Raw genomic sequence first — 21,964 nt, 5'->3', positions numbered from 1 at the left:
GTGTCAGGAACCACATGGGAGCAGGAACCACACGGTAGCCACCTGACTTCCTGCAACACACACCACCACGCTGTGAGGAGTGGGCATTACTAAGCCCATGTGACACCTGGGAAAACAGGCTCAGAGAGGAGAAGCCACTTTCCCAAGGTCATACAGCTGGTAAAACTGTAGCCAAATCTGGCTCTATGTGCTCCTTTGCCTGTGCTGCCTCCCTTGTCCTGCACAGCACCCCATCCAGAGCCCTGGACTCTCCAGGACGTGGAGAGGAGGGGCCAGCTACTCTAGGCGATGGGCCCAAAGCGTCCCAGTCCAGGAGCCAGACCCTCCCCCCAGCCCATGGGTCTGCAAACACGCCCATCCTCCCTGGACAACAGTCACTGCAGCTCCCAACTCTGGCTCCCCAAACCCAGGTAGGGGAGCAGAGGCCAGACCCCCAGGGGCACTGACACCCACTGCAGGGTCTCGGGGAGGAGACGCTGGCTATCGTTTCCACCACAAACAGCGGTGTGTGCTCCCCCTGGGCCCGGCTCCCCCAGCCCAGTCTAGGCACTGGAACCTGGGCATTCCTGAACCCCTGCCAAGGAGCTGGAGAAGAGACTCTGCCATCCTGTCTGGGTGTGTGGGTATATGTGGCAGAGCCCCCAGGGGGTGCATCAGGTGCCTTCTAAGACAAAGGATAAGTACAGCTTTGAGAGGATTCCTTCCAGCCCTGCCCACCGCCCGCAGCTCTCTCCTGGTGATGTCACATGCAGGTGTGCAGGAGGCGGAAGCCACGAGATCAGACAGGTAGGCGCAGTCCTATTGGATGAAGGAAAGCAAGGAGCTGCATCAGCTCCCTGATCATTTGGGAGGCAGGTGTCCTCCCTTCCCAGCTCCCCCATCAGAGCCTCCTGCCCCACGCAGGTCCTGTTCGCTGAAGCCCTCTCCCCTCCGTGCCTCCCGTCCAGTGCACTGAGCTAGTCAGACATGAGCAGGAGCCTCCAAAGACGTAGGAGTTCCACTTGTGGCTCAGTGCGTTGAGAACCTGACATAGTGTCTGTGAGGATGTGGGTTTGATCCCTGGCCTCACTCAGTGAGTTAAAGATCCGGTGTTGCCACAAGCTGCAGCATAGGTCACAGATGTGGCTCAGATCTCGCATTGCTGTGGCTGTGGTGTTGGCCTGCAGCTGCGGCTCCGATTTGACCCCTAGCCTGGGATCTTCCATATGCCGTGGGTGCAGTCATAACAAGAAAAAAACAAAAAGATGTCGTGGATGGTACTAAGGATGGCAGATCTGGTAAAGCTCTGGGGAGGTTTTCTGGATGGAGGCACCACCTGGCCACAAACATCATCTGATGCTAGAATGAGCCATGTGCTGCTTAGGGGCTAAGGACTGGAGAGATCGTGGCTCAGGTCTGGAAGGAGCCATGAAGAACCCCACACAATGCCCAAGTTCCCTCTGTACCTTCTCTGTCAAACTTAAATACCTGCAGGGATGGGGAACTCACTACCCCCATTGGGAACATCATCTGGCGCCATGGGTAAAGGCCCAGGCTCTGATGAGCCAGGGGACCTTGGGCTGCTTCCTCATCTGTGACATGTAAAGATTCAAATGCCCAAGGGCAGCAGCACCCAAAATTGAACGAGGGCCTTTGTCGGCAGTGAGGCTGTGCACGCCAGGGCTGGGGGGTTGGGCTATGAGTTGCCCCAGGGGGTGAGGGGTTGACACATGCCAGTTGATGACAAAGCCATCAGTGGGCAGAGGGCACCAGGCCAAGCATGACTCAGCTGCTCCAGACAGCCCTGGAGTTCACCCCTCACATTTGTCACCATCAAGGCAGGTGGGCCTAGGCAGTTGTCCCCCTGCCACAGGGTCAGAAGCCAGGCCACAGAACCACACCCTGAGGACCAGACTCAGCCAGGGACCCAGAAGGGGGCGGTCACCAACACAGCCCCCAGGGGCCAAGGGAACTCAGTACCAGCCCAGCTCAAACCCAGGTCTCCCCCTGCAGGCCGGCAACAGTGGTCAAGCCAGTCAGGCCTCAGGGGGCAGGAGGGACCCCCCCTTCTTGGGCCACTCAGGCCAGCAGATCAAGACTCCATTGGATGGGATCATGATGCTCAGGGTAACTCACTGCTGGCCCCTCAGAGAAGGGCTTGGCGGTAGCCCAGGAGAGTGACAACGACAACTACGCTTATGGCGTGCCAGGCACTATGTCCAGTGCTTTAGATTTAACGGCTCACTTAACCCTGTCAAGGTGCCATGACCATCCTCATTTTAAAGATGAGGAAAACAGAGCACAGAGAGGCTGATATACCTGGCCAAGCTCACACAGCTGATGGAGATGGGACAGAACCAGGCAGCCCCAGAGCCACCCACCTTGTGCTGCCCCCACCCCACCCCCGGGGGACAACTGAGTGGGGCGATGGAGGAGCAAAGGTCCAGGACAGCTGGTGGCGGGGGTGTCTACTGCTCACGGGCCCCCACAGCAGGGGGCTGACTCTGATAACCACACAGGGTCTCACTGAGATAGGACAGATTCAGGTTATTTTTACACCCATTTGCCAGCCTGAGTGATGAGGCTTAGAGAAATGAATCCACCTGCTCACGGTCGCATCTCAAGGATTTGAACAAAGGTCTAAAGTGACCTTGCCCTGGGATCGAACCCGAGACAAAACCTGCAGGTGGGGTTTAGGGAAGACCCATCCAAGTTGCCTGTTGTGTGAAAGTCAGCGCTTCGCAGCCCTTTTCCCCACAGTCCAGCTGTAGCACCACCAGGGGTGGCGGTGTCACCTCCGTGCATAGGTGAGGACACTGAGGTCTGGGGGAGACTGTGACCTTGCCCAGAAGGCTATGAGCCTGAAAGTCCTGTGCTTTCCCCTGTGGGCCTAGAGAGGAAGGCCAGGGCTTCTGGGAGGGGAAGGCAGAGGCCCAAGGATGGGAGGGAAGGCAGAGGTGGCTCTGGTCTCTCAGCTGCTGGTCAGGGAGGTGGTACAAATGGCCCCAAGCCCAGGAGCCAGGCTGGAGCCATTAGCTGTATAACTGCCGGCCTTTCAGGGGACTGGGGCTGGACGGGCTCCCGGACAGAGAGGCACCCACCCCGAGGCCATCTCCCGCTAATGCAGAAGTCTGTCCACGGGTGCCCAGAAGCTCTGCCAGCTCCTCCTGGGCTCAGGTTTTATCTCTGGCTGCCATGAACTGCCAAGTGCACCACAAACTGCCTGAGCAGCCCCAGCTAGGAGCCCGACCGCCACCACACCGGACTCCCAGAGTCAGGCTGGGGGGTCCTGCTGGTGCCCGTGGCTCCAAGCTGACGCAGGGAGGAAGATGCCCCCCCAGGATATTACATATTATCTCAGGGCCTCAGTGAGCCCATCTGCCCAAGGAGGAGGCCCTAACAGTAAAGGCTGCCATATGGGAGTTCCTGTCGTGGCTCAGTGGTTAACAAATCTGACTAAGAACCATGAGGTTGCGGGTTCGATCCCTGGCCTTGCTCAGTGAGTTAAGGATCTGGTGTTGCCATGAGCTGTGGTGTAGGTCACAGACGTGACTCAGATCTGGCGTTGCTGTGACTGTGGCGAAGGCTGGCGGCTACGGCTCCAATTGGACCCCTGGCCTGGGAACCTCCATATGCTGCGAGTGTGGTCCTAGAAAAAAAAAAAAAAAAAAAGGCTGCCATATGGACCATGGGCCACTGGGAAGGCTCTACTGCACAAGCCCTGTGTACACAGCAGCTCTTGTTTGCTCCACTTTTTCCAGATGAGGAAACTCAGGCGCAGACGCCCGAGGTCACGCAGCCCAAGGGGAACAAGGCCAGGATGCTCCCCAGGCAAGCGGCCCTGCTCTCTTCTGGGTCCTGGCCCCCCAGAGGAGCACGGGCTGCGGTTCAGGACAAGGGCACGTGTCCTCCGGCCCCCAGCACAGCGTCTGGCCCGGCTGCGGAGCCCCCTCTGGAGGGGACACGCGGGAAGCACCGCGGTCAGGAACCCACACTCTGGAGCCCCCAAGAGAAGCAGCTCCTCCGGGGGAGCCTCCGGGGCCTCCGTGTCCTCACCTCTAACATGGGCACAGCGGGAGCTCATGCCTCACAGGAAGAGAAGTGCGTGCAAAGCGCTGAGCCCAGGGCCTGGCGGGGTCCGAGGGCAGGGAGGGGCCCGGACTGTCCTGGTGCAGCTGAGCCACCAGGGAACCAGAGAGAATTGGGGGCTGGAGGGCTCTGGGCGGGGGTGTCTCAGTCCACCTGTGCCAGGGCAGGCCCCAGGCAGTGTCAGAAAATGCTCTCCCCCGACAGCCCTGGCCTGACCCCCAAAACTGCAGGGCTCCCCAGGGGCCTCAGGGAGATCCTGATGGGGTGTGAGGTCCAGACGGGTGGAGGGCCAGCCTGGGAAGGCTGGGGCCCAGCCAGGACCCCAGCCCTACGCCATGCAAGAGGCCCCTCTGTGCCAGCCCTGCCCTGCCCCCACTTGCCATCTGCCTGGTCCCTGGGGTCCTGGTCCCCCAGCTGCTGGGTTTGCTCACGTGATGCCCCATCTGCTGTCAGAAGGCAGAGCCATCTTGGTGGGGCGGGCGGTGAGGCTGAACCTGCTCTGGTCCTGGGCAGGGTGGCAGCACTGAGATTTCAGCCTGTGTTGTCACATCCACCCCATCCTCCTACCAGCCGTGCCCTGACTCTTTACTGCGTCCCTGAAACAGGTGCAGCCCCCACCATCCCCACACAGCTCTTGCTGAGGATGAAGTGACCTGGGGTCCAGCTCAGTTGAAGGACAGTCCACGTGCCCGCTTCGTGGCTGTCCCAGCCCTGCCCCTCCCATCCCTACCATGCCGGGTCCTGGTAGGAAGGCCACCCACACAACACACAGACCTGGCCACAACCCGGCCTCCTCTTTCACCTGCCCTTCTCCTGGGCTATGTGGCCACCTCCCCCACTGCCCCCAGAGCCAAGAAGCTACCCTCCAAGCCAGAGCCTCGAGCGCCACAGCCCTGGCCGGGGGCAGCCAGGCCAGCCCTGTCTCACAACCCTGCCCTCTCCGTCAAGCTTCGGTAGCAGCCTGGGCACCCAGCCCCATTCCAGCACCCAGCTGACCATCTGCAATACTGCCCAAGTCTTCCTGTCATCCCTCCCCTGAGAGCAGATTGGGACCTGCCAGTCTGGCATTCCCGGCCACAAAAATGACTCATGCCGGGTCCCGAGGGCCATCACCTGCCCCATTCCCCCCAGTTCTCACCATTCCCAAACCTTTTCCCACACAGTTTCATCTGCCAGGAATGTCGCCCTCCCCCCCGCCATTCCCACACTTGCAAACCCCCCTCCTCTGCACACACACCCCCGCTCCCCAGCCCATGCCCTCTGCAGAGCCTCGGGGTCCTCCTGCGTCAGGAAGTTCTCTCCTCCTCTAGCAAGCTTATCTCCCTCCTCAGCCTCAGATCCGAACTGTCTTGTTTGTTTATATCCCTGACAAGATGAGGGTGTCGCAGCCAGGTGACCTGGCCCTGCCCCGTGGCCCAGGGCACCGAAGCTGGCACAATGGTGCAGCCTGCCTGGCACAACCTCTCTCTCATGGACCATGTCTGCAGTGGTGTCCATCACGACCTGACACTCTCAGAGCCAAGCCCCAGGACCACGAGAGGCAGGGCAGCTGCTGTTACCCCACACGCCCACTTAGCAGCCAGGTGAACTGAGGCCCAGAGAGAGAAGCAAGGCGAGGTGGCTACGGTGATGCTGTGACTGAGGTGGGTCCACATATCCAGTCCCTGGAGTCCCTGCAGCAAAGGGGCTCAGGTCTGGTCCCAAGAGCTACTCCTGCCCCTGGACAGGAGTCGGCAGAGAAGACCCCACAGGACCCCTGGTCTGGGTTCCAGGGACCCAGCTCAGCAGCCGCGGCTCCCACTGGCTGGAGGTGCTTCTGCACAGTCTCCAACCAGAGGTATCAACGCTCTGAGCGCAGAGGATCTGCAGGGAGGGGTCAGGGGCTTAGCTCCTGGTCTGGACCACCCACGAGTTAGTTCTAAGATGCTTTGTCTCATTCACTACCGCTACCGCTACCGTGTCCCCCATCCTAAGAACAGTACCAGGCACACAGCAGGCGCTCAATAATTATTCATGGGGATAACATCTTTGGTCTTCTAGGACCACAAAGGCTATTCCTGCCCCTGCCAAAGCTGCTCCAGGCAGGGTGGGAAGGGGGGGGGGGGGGGGAGTGATGAAAGGGGCCCTGCCTCAACTCATGCCCCCTCAGCAAAATGAACACCAGCTCCCTTCCACAGGGCCCTGGGACCTCCCGACTGGGCACCACAGGAAGGAGGCTGGCTGGGGAGGCAGGAACCAGCAGTAGTTCCCTGAGGTGGTGACGCTCTATCAGCGCCAGGCAGATGGGGGCCTGGGGTCTGGCCGTTAGCGAGCGGGGAGAGCTCAGCCCTCAGCCTCTGCTTCCCCGTCCACTGCTGCTGGCTCCCTGGAGGTTCTTTCTCATCCCAGGTCCCCCATGTGCAGACCCCACTACCAGGACCATCTCCTCCCCAAGGTGGTCTGGGTCCTGGTAGGAAGGCCACCCACACAACACACAGACCTGGCCACAGCCCGGCCTCCTCTTTCACCTGCCCTTCTCCTGGGCTATGTGGCCACCTCCCCCACTGCCCCCAAAGCCAAGAAGCTACCCTCCAAGCCAGAGCCTCAAGTGCCACAGCCCTGGCCGGGGGCAGCCAGGCCAGCCCCGTCTCACAACCCTGCCCTCTCCGTCAAGCTTCGGTAGCAGCCTGGGCACCCAGCCCCATTCCAGCACCATTCCAGCACCCAGCTGACCATCTGCAATACTGCCCAAGTCTTCCTGTCAGCCGGTCCCCTGGCTGGCTGGGGGGCCCCGGATGCAGCCCCAGGGGAAGCTGTAAGCAGAGTTGTCCCCAGGACCCCAGTCCCCTGCAGCACCCTCTCCTCCCTGAGGCCAGCGCTGGCTTTCCATCCCTGAACTTGCTCTGTAACATTGGCTAAGCCTGTCTCTTACAACCTTGTGTCTCCATCTGTACAGTGGGAGAGGAAGTTATCTCACTGCCCAGAGAGCAGAGCCAGCCTGCCTAGCCCCGTGACTCTACCACTCAGAGCCTCAGTTTACCTGGAGAACAAACGGCTACTGGCCCCGAGGGGTTCCATCCCCCTGTCTCCGTCCATCCACCCAACTCGAGAGACCCTGCACAGCACTGCTCGTGTGGGCTGGCTCCCACCCAGAAACCAGGACCTCAGCACCCCATTCCACTGCCACCCCACTCTCTGCTGCACACGCCCCTGTCCCTCCCCCCTCCTGTCACCTCGCTCCTCTTCTGGTACCTGGTGACGGATGGGGAGAAAGTCCCACGTGGGGCCAGGCAGCCGAACCGCCTTTCGAGATCCACCTCCGGGGTTTAACCTGCCAGCTGTGGTCCCGCTGCCGAGAGAAGTCCTGAGTGTGGAGGCTCCCGACCCCCCTCCTGAAGCAGGGCAAGGCGGGCAGCCAGTGTGGAGCCGGGGGAGGCGCCCGGGTGAGTGGTGGGGGGGGATCACCCCCTCCTGCCCCAGCTGGGCTCCTCCCTCCTCACCATACGTGAGTCATGGATTTCTCAGAGGGAGGCTGGGAGGGGGCAGGGCTGAGAGAGCTGAGACGGGGACACAGGGGATGCCCATGACTCAGCGCTGGCCAAGGCGGGTCCTTCAGCCTCACCCCCCATTCAGGCAGGCAGGTGCCAGACTTCATGGACGGATGCTGGTTGGAGATAACTGCCTCCTCGCCCTCCATCTGTCACTTCCCCAGGGTTGTTCTCCCCAGGTTCCCACAAAGGCCAGGGTTGCTATGGCAACAGCTCCCCCCCCCCAAGCTGCCCTCCACCCTTCCAGGCTTCAGTGAAACTGCCCCTTCCTGAAGGAAAGTCCAGCCTCCCCGGCAGCAGGCGGAGCCGGCACTGACCGGCAGAGCGGAAGGCACGCCAGGGGTTGGGGGGTGGGGGGTGTCAAGCAGCCTGGCATGCAGCCAGCCATGCACACAACTGGCCACCTGATCGCGATTCCTCCCAGGGCCTCAGTTCTCCCAGCAAAGGGACCCATCTCAATGCCCCCTGAACCAGCACTGACTTTCAACATCCCAAGACTCAAGTTCTGGATTCTCAGATCCCAGGGGCTTCTGGAAATAGCCTCCCGATCTGCCTAATGGGCCAAAGGGGAAACTGAGGCCCAGGTGAGGGGTCATTCCTGATGGTTTCGAAAGGACAGAGAGAGAGAAATTTGGAAATGGGCTTGTGTCCCCATCCTCTTTCTGGCCACTGGCCTGTGTCAGCAGTTCCCTCCCACTGCTCAGGTTCATGGCCACCCTGGGAGTCAAGAAGCTTCAGAGGGTCCATAGACCCCCCTGTGGAATGGGGACCCCCCACACACACTCCATCTTCCCTCTTCCCTCCAACATGAACAAATAATTCCCAAGTCACAGATGTAAGGATTTCACAACCTAATGAGGGCGAGTGAAGACGGCAACAATAACAATAGTAGTAATAATAATGATTACATCTCCTGACCAGTTACTACATTCCAGACTCTTTCCTGGCGCCGTCACCCGTGCACGACCGGAAAACGCATTGCTCAGCCCAGTGCCTGGCATGTGATGAGCGCCCAGTCAATACCCATGAAATGTGGCGATGGAGAAGGAAGAGCCATGAAGCCCAGAGAAGAGAATTAACTTGCCCAAGATCACACAACTGGGACATGGCATGGTTGGGACAGGAGCCCAGGCAGTCTGGTTCCACAGCCATCTGTCCTAACCACTCATGAATTGAGCCTCCTGGGCCCCTGGAGCAGGTCCTGGACACAGCAGATGCTCAGGCCACCGAGGTCCCTCCTCTCTCACGGGGAACTGCGCTATAAAAGAGGGCACTGGAAAAGTCGCCTGATGCAGCATGAATGGAAGCTTTGTAGGCAGCCTGGAAGGCCAGGGTTTGCTGTAGGTGAAATACAGCCCTCACCTGGTGGCTTAAATCAAGCTGCAGGGAGGAGGAAGGGCAATAAAACTCCATGGTGGGGTGCAGGGGAGCCCCGGGGCAGAGCTTCTGGAAAGCAGCACTATGCTCTCCAAGGCCGCTGTCCAGCCTGTGCCAGTGTGTGGGGCAGGCGGGCTCTGTGGGCCCTGGGCCCACATCCAGCCAGCTGCTCCCTCCCCGGGCTGCAGTGGGAACTGCCGCAGTGCCCGGGCAGGAGGGGCTAGTCTACACTGGGGACCAAGACATAAGGAGCAGAGAAAGGATGAGGATGAAAGGATCCAGGAAAAGATGGGGAGTCCCTTACAGGCCATGTCTCTGGGCGAGTTGCCACCTCGAAGCCTCAGGTTTCCCAAGGTCTGCCCTTCAGGGCTGGGCCAGCTGGTGTCTGGGGCAGCCTCAGCTGTTCCCTGGGGTCCAGGCCAGCCAGACAGCCATCACCACCACCCCCAACCACCCACCCACCCACACACACCCCCCACAGAGGGTGCTGGTCGGCAGGGCACAGATGGAGGGTCGGTGGCGCTGCTCTCTGCAGGTGGCAGGGACCTGCTGAGCTAGATGTCCAAGCAAAGGACACAGAAACCTAGAGCCAGCTGGCACTCTGGCCACACAGGAGAGGCTTACAAGGTGGCCCAGCTGGGACAGGAGTTGGGTCACCAAGCTCTGCCTGCCCTCTTACCATCGGGCTTCTCAGAGACCTACTATGTGCTGGGCACTGTGCCAGGCTCTAGCGGCAGGGGAGATAAGCCTGGCTCACATTGTGGTATCAGTGGGGAGTCAGTTATTGGCCCCGCAGAGCTCCCGGCTCTGGGAGTCAGAGGAGGGAAACCAAACAGCATTATCAATCATAACACTAACTCTTATTAGCCTTGCTGACGGCACTGATTATAGCGGCTGTGTCCACAGGATTCACTGTGTCAGCCCCTCTGTTCTGTGTGGGTCCCTTTCACCGCATCCTCCTAACCCTGCGGGCGGGGGTCCCACTGGTATGTCAGAGACACAGCTGGCCGGTGGCTGGGCTTCCAGATGTGTGGGCTCCAACCAGGCCCTTGCTGGTTCATCATATTCATCATCTCCCCTGCTCCACTCAAGAGGGATGAGGCACAGAGGGGGAGGGGGCCTGAGGCCATTCGGGGTCAGAGCCAGGGTCTGACAGCCTTGTTGGCCCCAGAGTCCCAGCTGGGTATTCAAGGAGCAGGTTCAGTGAACAGAGACCAGCAGGAAAGGCATTCGGGGTAAAGGGAACAGCATCAATGGATGTGGAGAAGTGGGCCGCATCCTTGGAAGGAAGTGGGATCTAACTGGGAGTTGGAGGTGGTGGTGAGAGCAGCTTCTGGAAGGTTCTGAAAGCATGGAGTTTGCTTTTGATGGGGTTTCACCAAAGGCGCGGCAAGGCAAAGCGAGAGAAAGGATTTCGTATGGAGACGTGTAATCAACACTCAACATGTGGTCCACAGACCTACAGCCTGACCAGAGAAGGTGCTAAAAATCCGGCACCTCAAGTGTGCCCCAGATCTGCTGAATCAGAAAATGTATTTGGGAGTTCCCATCACGGCTCTGTGGTTAACGAATCCGACTAGGAACTATGAGGTTGCAGGTTTGATCCCTGGCCTTGCTCAGCGGGTTAAGGATCCGGTGTTGCCGTGAGCTGTGGTGTAGATTGCAGACACGGCTCAGATCCCGTGTTGCTGCGGCTCTGGCGTAGGCCAGTGGCTACAGCTCCGATTCAACCCCTAGCCTGGGAACCTCCATATGCCGCAGGAGCAGCCCAATAAGTGGCAAAAAGAAGAAAAAAAAAAAAAAAAGAAGAAGAAAGAAAAGAAAACGTATTTGAATAAGATGCCCAGGTGGTTCCAGCATTTGTTAAGGCAGGAGAAACGTGGGTCTGCTCTACCAGCAGTGAAGGGGTGGGAAGGGGAAGGGAGGTCAGAGCCCAGTGGGGGCCTGGGAGGAGGCTCCAGCCCAAGAACCCAGAAGCAGAACTCAGACCCCCACCACACATGAGAGGGTTGATAAGATGTCAGATACTGCCCGCGGGTGTGGGATGTGGCACGGGATAGGATGCAGATCGGGGGGCAAGGACGAGGCTGCCCTTGGGCACCGTGGGACAGGGGTTCCCTTGCGACATGTTGGGGGACCTTCCAACAGGCAGCTGGAAACACATCACCAGGGCTCAGGGGTGAAGGGCTGGGTCCCCCAGGCCCAGGAAGGTCATGAACATCCTTGCTGGTGACAGTGACCAGAGATGGGGTGGAAAGGGCAGAAGGGCCTTCCTTGTACGGGATGGAGGGGAGAAGGAGACACTACCAGCAAGAGGTTGGGCTCAGAGTCTGAGCTCAGGCCAACAAGCTTCTGCTCCTGGCTCTGCCAGCTCGGTGACACAGGCAGCATCTCTCCACCATCGCCGCCTCATTGTCAAGTGGAGGTAATAACAGCACCTCCGACAGTAAACAATGAGGCCACACACATAAAGCTCACTGCCCAGACCTGCCACGAGTGGGTGCCCCGAGGTGTTTGCAAGGCTTTACTGTTCAGAGAAGCCTGCGCAGGAAACAGAGATGGGACCACCAGGGAGGTGGAAGGACGTGTGGTCCCCAGGACAAGAAAGAGGATGCGGCATCCATGGTGGCCACTGTAACAGAGGTTTGAGCCAGTGGGAAGATACAGCGGGGCTTCTCCTGGAGACTGGACCTTCTCCACCTCTAACCCTCTAGCCAGGGCAGCCTTGCAAACAGTGAAGAGCTATGCCCACCCCCAAGACGGGTCACCGGCAACCACTGGTGCGTGGAGGTAGGTTTTTATTGGACAAGGGCAGTTCAAGTCCAGGCTTCCCCCTTGCAAGCTGAGTGGCCTCGTAAAGCACCGAGCACCATCCCTGGCACATAGTAGGTTGACAAATACTGGCCAATGTCATGATTATCAGCGAGTCAACACAAATGCCAAAGGCCCGGCATGCCACACCCTTGCATAGCCAATGGTTCCTCTACAAACAGTGATGTTTGTTCCCACTTAAGAGAGATGGAAACGGAAGCTCAGAGAGAGCACTTTCCCAAAGCCTCACAGCACCTCGGCACGAAAGCAGGACTCGAACCCGGGTCCTGTGACCCAGACCACATGCTTTGTGGTCAACGCTCCCAGCCACCTCCCTGTTCATTCCCACGGGAAAGCCTCCTGGCCACAGGCGTGGGGGCTGCCGCAGTCCCATGATAACGCCATCTCCCGTCACAGCCACCCCAGGGCCCCGGGGTGTTGGCACTGCCCATGTGACTCAGCGGCCCTCACAAAGGGACCTGTGTGCCTTAGGCCGGCCCCCCATCACCACCACCCATCCCCCAGCTGGAGAAGAAGCAGAGAGCCTGACTTATCCAGGACACGGGGACAACTAGAGGCACAGCCAGCCACTAAAATGGGGCACGTCTAATGGAGAGTCAAGCCCAGGCTTGGGGTAAGAGACTGGTGCCAGCTTCAGTGATGGAATGAAGAGCCAGGCAAACAGAAGGGCAAAGACCGCCCAGGTCCAAGCAGACTTTCTGAGGCCTTATTTGGAGTTCCAAGGACAGACACAACCCCGCCGGCTCCCTCTGGGGGCAGGGCCGCAGCGCAGGCAGGTGCCTCACCCACATTTACCTGCATCAGGTTTCAACAGCACTGGGGCTTGTGGTCTGGGAAAAGACACTCCCTGGATACCGTTGGCTCCTGTGTCCACACCTGTCCCCAGCCCTGACCTCTCTCCACCCCTTCCCCCTGAAGGCTTTGGTCTCAGAGACCATGCACCACTATTGAGCTCTTACTGTGTACCAGGCAGATGACTCTCATTATCGCTCGCAATCCTGCCACGGAATTTCTGCCCCGTTTGCTGAAGGAAGAGTGTGCGTCTCAGAGAGGGAGGAGGCCCAGCCCAAGGTCACATAGGATCTGACTTCAAGGCTTGCTTCCTCCCCCAATTCCTCCTTCTGTTTCCAGTGGCGTCTTGACCACATGCCAACGAGATGTGTCCTTGGGCCTGCCCCAGACTGGCAGGCAGAAAGGCAGACGTCCCCCACCCTCTACGGTCACCCTGTTCCTCCCCAGAAACACGGTGCAGGTTCTTAGACAAAGTTCAGGCTGGCTGCGCCTCCAAGGGCCACCCCTGCTGACCTCCCGGGAGGCGGGCACGCCTGGGTGCCCAGCTACCCAAGTATGAAGGTAGACAGGGCGGCCACCCCCTCATCCTGGGCATGACGGAATGTCTGACCTCAGCTCAGCCCCCAAGTACACTTGGCAGGAAGGTTGGATCCAGCCTGAACAAGCCCCGAAGGTCATGCTGGCCACACGCCTGCCTCCTAGCCTTCAGAAGCCTCTGCGCCCGGGGAAAGAGTAGGGCCCCTCAAAGGTGGGCCACCAGCCTCTCCACGACCCGTTCCCAGGCTGCCAGCCTGGGCCACTCTTGCTGTGGGAAGCAGGTCCCAGGCCCGGGCACCCAGAGGCCTTGGCTGCTCAGGTGAGACCCTTGCCATCTGTAAGCATCGGGCCCCCCTTTGCAGCTCAGGGGACTGGAGCCGGTGGGCTGGCAGGTGCCTTGCCACTTGGCCTCTGGGGGCAGAAGTGCAGCCTTCCTCGGAGTGTGACATCTGGGAGAACCGCTCTTCCCAAGGGGACCCTTGGTGCTCTGCTCAGAGGCAGCTTTGCCTGAGGGAGACCCGGGGATTGGGAGGCTCCAAATTGCCCCTCAACCCTCCTAAGCTCCTCCCAGCATTGCCCCAAATTCTCCCAACAGCACAGCAGCGGACTTGGCATCAATCTGAGCCTCAGTGTCCGAGGTGTAAAATGGGGGCCTGCGGGCTTCCCCACAGCCAGGACCTCCAGTTAGTGCAGTAACAGGTGCTGTCACTCTTCCGCTCTATTTTCTTTCTTTTTTTTTTAAGGCTGCCCCTGCAACATATGGAGGTTCCCAGGCTAGGGGTCAAATTAGAGCTACAGCTGCCGGCCTACACCACAGTCACAGCAGTGGGGGATCTGAGCCACATCTATGACCTACACCACAACTCATGGCAACGCGGGACTCCGACCCACTGCGTGAGGCCAGGGATCGAACCCAAATCCTTGTGGATACCAGGCGGATTCTTTCTTCTGTGCCACGACCAGAACTCCCTGGCTCTCTTTTCAATGCAAATCCAGCCATCACCACCCCCCACCCCGCAGGGGGTGGGAGGAGCAGAAGAAGCTTCTAACTCCGGCAGAGGAGCCTCCCCTCCTGAGCAAGAGGGCCCAGACAGCACCCCCCACCCCAGCTGCTGCTCCATGGCTCTGCCCCTTCTGTCAGCAGCATCCCCAGCCCCGGCCTGTGTGGTTTGGGTGGCAGCTGCTCAGACACCAAAGACTCAGGCCAGGTGGCTTTGGTCAGGGGTGAGGCATTGCCACTCCCATGCCAAGGAAGGCAAATGAGGACCAGAGAGGCTGACTGGCTACCCACCAGGTGGCACAGCAGTGGGCAAAGATAGCATACTTGCTTTGTCTTGGGGTAACAAGGGGCCATCTCACTTGACTGCCACAGGCTCTCGACTTCAACCTCCCCATGTGCCCCACTGCCACCACCCACCCCCGACACACACACATGAACGCGCGCCCAGGTGTGCCCAGCACAGAACTGTGTGACGGTGTTCGCTGCAGGAGATGCACCTGGGGGTCCTAAGGGGCAGCCTCAGTGTCCTCACCTGGAAAGCGGGGCTGCCATCACTTCTCTTTCGGTAAGTAAGGAACCAGGTGTACTTTATGGAAAGGCCAGCCTCGCCCCAGGGAGACAACCTCAACGCCTCCCAGGAGCACGGCTTCCTGCCTGTGCCTCTGCCCTGGCAGCCAGGGAGCCCCCAGGGTCTCCCCGTAAGTGCTGGGGCACAGATGGCTCAGGAGGCGTAATGGGGCAAAGATGACAGACATTCATTAGCAGGGGCAGCCTAATTAACCGAAGGAACATGGGGGGCCCATTAGGCTACCCACACACCCTGGGGAACCGAGGTAGTTGGGGCAGAGCTGGCCGGGTGCCAGGCCCCCTCCCAGCTCCAGCTACCCACCTCTGTGTGGCTGCCGTGTGGGGCCAGGAAGCTAGGTGCCAGGGAGCGAAGGTGGGGCTGCGCCCGTCTTTGTTTTCAGATCTCTGCTCCTGGCCACCTCCCTCGAGGTAGGTAGGGAAACAGCCCAGAGAAGGAAGCCTGGCCCAAGTCCCACAGGAGGCACTGATGGGACGGCTTCCCCGGCCTGGCATGGCCTGGGCCACCATCTAGGAGACTCGACACAGAGGCCTGGCCCAGGGCAGGCAAGCGGCCTCGGGGAACAGACTGACTTTGACCTCCTGCCTCTGGCAGCCGAGGCATCGAAGGCTGAGCAGCCTGGTGAGGGGGGCTGGAGAGAGGCTGAAGGACCCGGTACTGGCCGGAGGGGCGGGCTCACTCCCTGTCCTGGGGAGCCTGCCTACCCACCCCCACCCCCCGCTTCCCTGTCAAAAGGCAAACAACCTGGACCAACCAGCTCCCAAACCGGTTTCCCACCGGGATCCCTAGTGGACACAGCTCTGGGCACTGGGAGAGAAAGCCGGAGAGGCGCTGGGTGCATGCCTCCTGCCCCCACTCAGGCACCCCGGTGTGCGACCTCCCCTTGGCCCTCAACCTTCTGCAGCAGCGTCTTCACCAGAGCACGGGGAGCAGAGCTCACGCCCTGCCAAAGTCCCTGGGCCGAGACACCCACCACGTGAGCACGGGCTCCCACACTCAGAGCGGCAAGGGGTAACCCCAGGACAGCCCAGAACCCTGAGCAGACCGGGGGCCAGGCCTCACACATGCCCTTGGGCATGGAGCTAGACCTAGGGGGCGGCCAAGGTCAAGTGGGGCAGGCTGGGAACCACACTCCCCCACGCTCTCCCACCCCGGCCCTCCCCGGAAAGCAGCTTCTTACCTCCGGGTCTGGGCAGGACTCTGTGCTGCCTCCTCCCCTTCCAGCTCCTCCTGGGGCTCACAGACACCCAGCCTGTGCTTGTCCGGGCAGGTGCGGCAGGTGTGTGGCTCCGCCTGCCCGTCTTGCCCCATTTCCGGTGGCTCCACTGTTGCCGCCTCCCTCGCTCATTCCTGGGTTTCCCTGCAGAGGCTGGCCTGGACCCTTGGGTGCTGAATGCCCCCCACCCCTCACCTCAGCCCTTCAGGGTCTTGCAGCACCTCCATCCAGGGACCTCTGGCCCACCCGTGGCCCCTTAGGGCCCCCCTCCCCGGCATTGCCACCCTCACCACCACCATATGTAATTACCAATCCTGCGAGTTGCCACCTGCCTCTTCACTCAGCTCAGGCTCCACGTGAAGCCTGGGCCCAGACCCACCTGCCTGCAATACAAACCCGCCAACAACCAGCAGGTGCCCGGAGGCAGGAGGCCAGGGTGGGGCGCAGTGGGATAGAGAGGCCTGGTCCCTGATTTCAGAATGTTCTATCTCATGCAGGGCACAGAGGGGGAGCTGACACACTGCGAGGGGCGAGGATGGGAGCTTCTTCCCGGGGAGGGATGGGGGGCAGCTGCTCCAGGTCTCCCGGGGGTGCAAAGGGGAGAGACAGGTTCTGTTTCACCCACAAGTCCCCCACAGAGGCCCTGGGCACACCCCTCCCAGCCGCCTCCTGGACCATTCACCCCCCAGCCCTGCTGGCTTGTCTGGCACCACCCTTCAGGCCCTTGAGACCAGCAGTTCTCCTGGGGAGCTTTTATTTCTTTTCTTTTTTTGCTTTGTTGCGCTGCTGGTGAGGCATATGGAAGTTCCCAGGCTAGGGGTGGAATCAGAGGTAGAACGGAGCTGCAGCTGCCAGCCTACACCACAACCTCGTCTGCAACCTACAGAGCTAATACCACAGCTCATGGCAACACTGGATCCTTAACCCACTGAGTGAGGCCAGGAATCGAACCTGCGTCCTCATGGACACTAGTCGGGTTGGTAACCTGCTGAGCCACAATAGAACGCCTAGGGAGCTGTTGGAAGTCCTCACTCCAGGCACCCACTCCCCCAGGTAGCTCTGACTCCCACCCCAGTGTCCACAGCACTGAGAACCGAGCCACGACCACTTCCACGAAGCCATCCAGGCAGTTTTTCTTTTTTTTTTTTTTTTTTTTGTTTTTGTTTTTGTTTTTGTCTTTTGTCTTTTTTTGTTGTTGTTGTTGTTGTTGTTATTGTTGTTGCTATTTCTTGGGCCGCTCCCGCGGCATATGGAGGTTCCCAGGCTAGGGGTGGAATCAGAGCTGTAGCCACCGGCCTACGCCAGAGCCACAGCAACGCAGGATCCGAGCCGAGTCTGCAACCTACACCACAGCTCACGGCAACGCCGGATCATTAACCCACTAAGCAAGGGCAGGGACCGAACCCGCAACCTCATGGTTCCTAGTCGGATTCGTTAACCACTGCGCCACGACGGGAACTCCCCAGGCAGTTTTTCATTCATTTGAAAAAGTGTATGAGGAGCAGCTGCGGGCCCGGGCGAGGCACTGAGCCTTCCCTCACCTCCCCCCACTCACTGTGACTCCCACGGCCCCCTGGGTTGCCTCTCACCTGGGGTCTATCCGCCCAGGGTCAGACTCGTTTCTTTCCTTGCCTGTGTGCCCTGCCTGATCGCCCAACCCACGCCCTAGCACAGGGCCCGGCACAGAGAAATTCTGGGTGGCTGGTGGCTGAGGGAAAAAAAAAATGTGGGGAGGAAAAATGGATAATGGATGGACAGGAGGCAGGACAAGTGGCTAAGAAGGCTGCAGCCCTGGGCGGGGCCCTCACTGGCTGGGTGCACCTGGAGAGGTGGCTTAAGATCTGGACCTTGGCTCATCGATGAAATAAAAACCCAGGCCTTCGCCCTGCTTGCCTTCCAGAGGCGAAAGGAGGAGAAGGAAAGTGCCCCGCCTGAGCAGGTGTCTGGGGAGCATCTGTGGGGCTGAGGGCTTGGGCTCTAGGAGCCCGCCCCCCGCCCCCCGCCATCCAGGACCTGTGGATTGTCCCATCAGCTCCTCCCTACACCCTCTGAGGCAGGAGCCACTTTTTCATGTGGGTCTTACAGATAAAGTTGGGGTTGCATGGGGGGAGTGTTCAATAACACATCCGAGGTCACACCCAGGCAGTCTGAGCCGGGACTGGGGCCCTTATCTGACCCCGGTGAGCCCAGCCTCCCTCTGCTCACCCACCCCCTCTCAGAAGGGACCCACAGGAAATGCAGACCCCTTCCTGGCCAGGGTAAGCAAGAAGGGGGTAGGGGTGGGAAGCTCTCCCCAGCTGTGACATCTCACGCTCTAGCCGCACCTCAACCTCAGTCTTCAAGCCCCTTCTGAGAGCTAGTGCTGCCCACGCAGTCAGGGAGTGAGCTCCCCATTTCCAGGGGAAACCAAGGAAGTGCTCAGCTGGAGTGCTGCAAAGAAGACACCTGCCACATCTGTGGGGAGGACTTTAATGGTGCCTAAAATCATTTTCTACTCACAGGTGAATTCCCATGAGCCATTTTTTACTAGCTCAAGTATTTGTTCACTAAATTGATATTGGCAGAGTAACTCTGGGGTTCAAGGAGTTGCTGCAACAACCTGCCTCCTGTTTTCAGAAACAAACACCGAAGGGCAGGCAGCAGCACTGTGATGGGACGTGGGCTCCAGACCACTGCCTGGGTCGGGCATCCCAGCTCCCCCGGCCAGCTTGCCTCCCTCAGCCCTGGTTTGCTTTTCTGCAAAATGGGGGTGGGAGCAGCATGGAGGCATCACGGTGTGAGGATTAAATGCGAAAATGCTAAGTGCTTCCAACAGCGGCTGGCACGTGGTGCAGGCTCCGTCAATGTTTGCCACGGCCAAATGCGGAGGAAATTTAAGTTCCTGATCTTGTCAAGCTGCTTCTGGCCTTCAGTGTTGCCTCGGTATCACACGGAGTTGGCGGCTTCCTCCTCTTGGGCCACACCCGGAGGAAGGTGCTCTCCCCGGCCAGCACCTGTGGCTATGCGGGGATGAGCGGAGGGCCAGCCAAGGGCATTGCTCTGCTTCTAGTGAGGAGTTCATTCCCCAGCATCGGCAGCCCCAGCCACACGCCCTCTAGGTTCTGCCTGTACCTGCTTACCCATCCACACACCATCTGAGGACCAGGAGGCCCGAGCCCAGTCCTGCATCTGCTGCTCACTGACTCTGTGGTTGTGAGCAGGTCAGGGCCCTTCTTCAGGCCTCAGTGTTCCCATTGTGCAATGGGAATAATAAGAGGACCCATCCCGCAGGGTTTTCAAATGAATCGCCCGAGGAGACTTGGGGCCGTGAGCCACTCTGAAACCACAGTGCCAACCAAAAAGCTCATTTCACCTGTTGGTGGGAATGTAGATTGGCACAGCCACTGTGGAGACCAGTATGGCAGGTCCTTAAAAAACTAAAAACAGAACTACCATACGATCCTACACTCCCACTCCTGGGAATCTCTCCAGAGAAAACTCTAATTGAAAAAGATATATGCAGCCCAGTGTTCAGAGCAGCACTAGTCATGAGAGCCAAGACATGGAAGGCACCTAAGTGCCAGTGGCAGAGAAATGAATAAAGAAGATGTGGTACATACGTACAATGGGATATTAGCCTTAAAAAAGAACAAAATAATGCCATTTGCAGCAACATGGGTGCACCTAAAGTTTATCAAACAAAATGAAGAGAAAGACAAGCATAATATGATACCACTTGTGGCATCTAAAAAAATTGATATGAATGAACTTATTTACAGGACAGAAATAGACACACAGACATAGAAAAACAAAACTTAAGGTTACCAAAGGGGATGACAGTGGTGGGGAGAGAGAAATGAGAAGTTTGGGATCAACATTTACACACCGTTGTATATAAAACAGGTAGGCGTTTCCATTGTGGTTCAGTGGGTTACAAACCCAACTAGCATCCACGAGGATGTGGGTTCAATCCCTGGCCTCGCTCAGTGGGTTAAGGATCTAGCGTTATCACGAGCTTTGGTGTATGTAGGTCACAGACTCAGCTTGGATCCCTTGATACTGTGGCTGTGGTGTAGGCTGGCAGTTGCGGTTCCGATTGGACCCCTGGGAACCTCCATATGCCACTAGCGTGGCCCCCTACAAAAAGAAAAAAAAAAGCAAATAAAATAAAATCAACAAGGGCCTACTGGATAGCACAGGGAATTATACTCAGTATCTTGTAGTAAGCTATAATGGAAAAGAATCTGAAAAATATATGTATATGTATGTGTAACTGAATCACTTTGCTGTACTCTTGAAACTAACACATTGCAAATTAACTCTACCTCAATTAGAGAAAAAAACCTCATTTCACCATCCCAGCAACCCTGATGAGCATCTGTCCCCATCTAACAGATGAGACCGAGGGCAACCCAGAGAAAAAAATTCGCTTACAGCCCACGCGTGTCAGCAGTATCAGGCCACATCCTTGACATCCTTGGCATTCTGTGACCCGCAATAGCCGTCCTGGTACAGTCCCACGGGGGCTCTCTGGGGTGGCCCTGTGTCAAGATGAGGCCATTGAGTCACCTCCTGTCGGGGCATGTTCAGCCTGCCTCCCCACATTTTCTCAGAGTCAGCACACCCTGTGTAACAACCAGACACAGGAAATGGGTACAAACCAGTTGTCAAGACGGCGGGGGCAGAAGTCACAGGCCTAGAACAGGACAGCTCATGCCAGGCCCGTCTTTGGGACAAGTCTGGAGGGCAGCTCATCACAGCCCCATGCAACCCTGACCTGCCCACCGGTCCCTCATCTCTCCTGATCTCCCCAACCCCATCTCCGCCCAGACAAATCCGACCCACCCACATTTACAGCCCAGTTCAGACGCCCCCTCTTCCAAGAAGCCCTCTTAGAGTTATCCCATCCTTCCCTGCGAGAAGTCAGCCTTGGCACCTGTGTTGGGGAAGGGGTCATTTCCCCTCCACCCCGCATGTGGCTGGACTAATAATAAAACTGCCCCAAGATAGGTTAATAGGAGAACAAGAAACAAGTTTCAATTTATGTGCAGGAAAGTCTCAGAAATGGGCCCCAAGAAGTGACCAGAGCAGGCAGCTTTTATATATTTAGACAGAGAAGCAATACATGGATGAGGAATTTACAGGACAAAGAATCTTAGGCTCTGGGGCTTAATTAGGGAAGAATCTGAACAGAGTGTGCACTTGGGGCGGTGAATTAAAAAAGAAACGATGTTTGTTTACACAGACTTCTTGGCCCTGAATTCTCCCTCTCTGGTGAAAGGAGTGTCCTCCCACCTCCAGATGCAGAAAGGGCATCTTTCTCATGAGAGATTTGTTTCCTGCTTTCAGGGGGACAGGGGAGGGTCAGAACTTCCTTCTTGCATCAGCTTCTTCTCAAGCAACTCCAATTCAAAGTAATCAATATGGGAGTTCCCAGTGTGACTCAGCAAGTAAAGGTCGGATGTATTCTCTAAGGATGCAGGTTCGATCCCTGGCCTCGCCCGGTGGGTTAAGGATTCAGCATTGCCACCAGGTGCAGTGTAGGTCAAAGATGTGGCTCAGATCCGGTGTTGCCTTTGCTGTGGCTGTGGCATAGACCTCAAGCGCAGCTCCAATTCAGTACCCGGCCCAGGAACTTCCATATGCTGCAAGTACAGCTGTAAAAAAAAAAAAAAAAATTAATGATCAATATGCCATTATGGCATGTTTGGGGCAGCCTGACCTAAGCCTCAACACCTCACGAGTTCTGCAGCACTTTAATTACAAGAATACAAATATTCAGAGTTCCCATCATGGCGCAGTGGAAACAATTCCAACTAGGAACCATGGGTTGCCAGTTCAATCCCTGGCCTCACTCAGTGGGTTAAGGATCCGGCGTTGCCGTAAGCTGTGGTATAAGTCGAAGACGTGGCTCAAATCTGGCATTACTATGGCTCTGGCATACATAGGCTGGCAGCTGTAGCTCTGATTTTGCCCCTAGCCTGGGAAACTCCATATGCCACAGGTGCAGCCCTAAAAAGCAAAAAAAGAAGAAGAAAAAGAAATCCAAC

The 21,964-nt window shown here is 58.1% G+C and overlaps 1 protein-coding gene across 5 annotated transcripts in view; it reads right to left on the bottom strand.

Annotated features, from left to right (window-relative positions):
• Positions 1–20,395, bottom strand: part of ADGRG1 (adhesion G protein-coupled receptor G1) — a 47,274-nt gene extending 26,879 nt beyond the window's left edge. The window contains exon 1 of one of the 5 annotated variants that reach the window (XM_021093332.1): positions 20,349–20,395. In XM_021093332.1, the coding sequence (XP_020948991.1) occupies positions 20,349–20,389 (41 nt within the window). In that variant the 5' untranslated portion in view covers positions 20,390–20,395. 5 annotated transcript variants of the gene reach the window in all.

Source organism: Sus scrofa, chromosome 6, assembly GCF_000003025.6.
Source record: "Sus scrofa isolate TJ Tabasco breed Duroc chromosome 6, Sscrofa11.1, whole genome shotgun sequence".
NCBI lineage: Eukaryota > Metazoa > Chordata > Mammalia > Artiodactyla > Suidae > Sus > Sus scrofa.
This window is presented reverse-complemented; position numbering and strand designations above follow the sequence as displayed.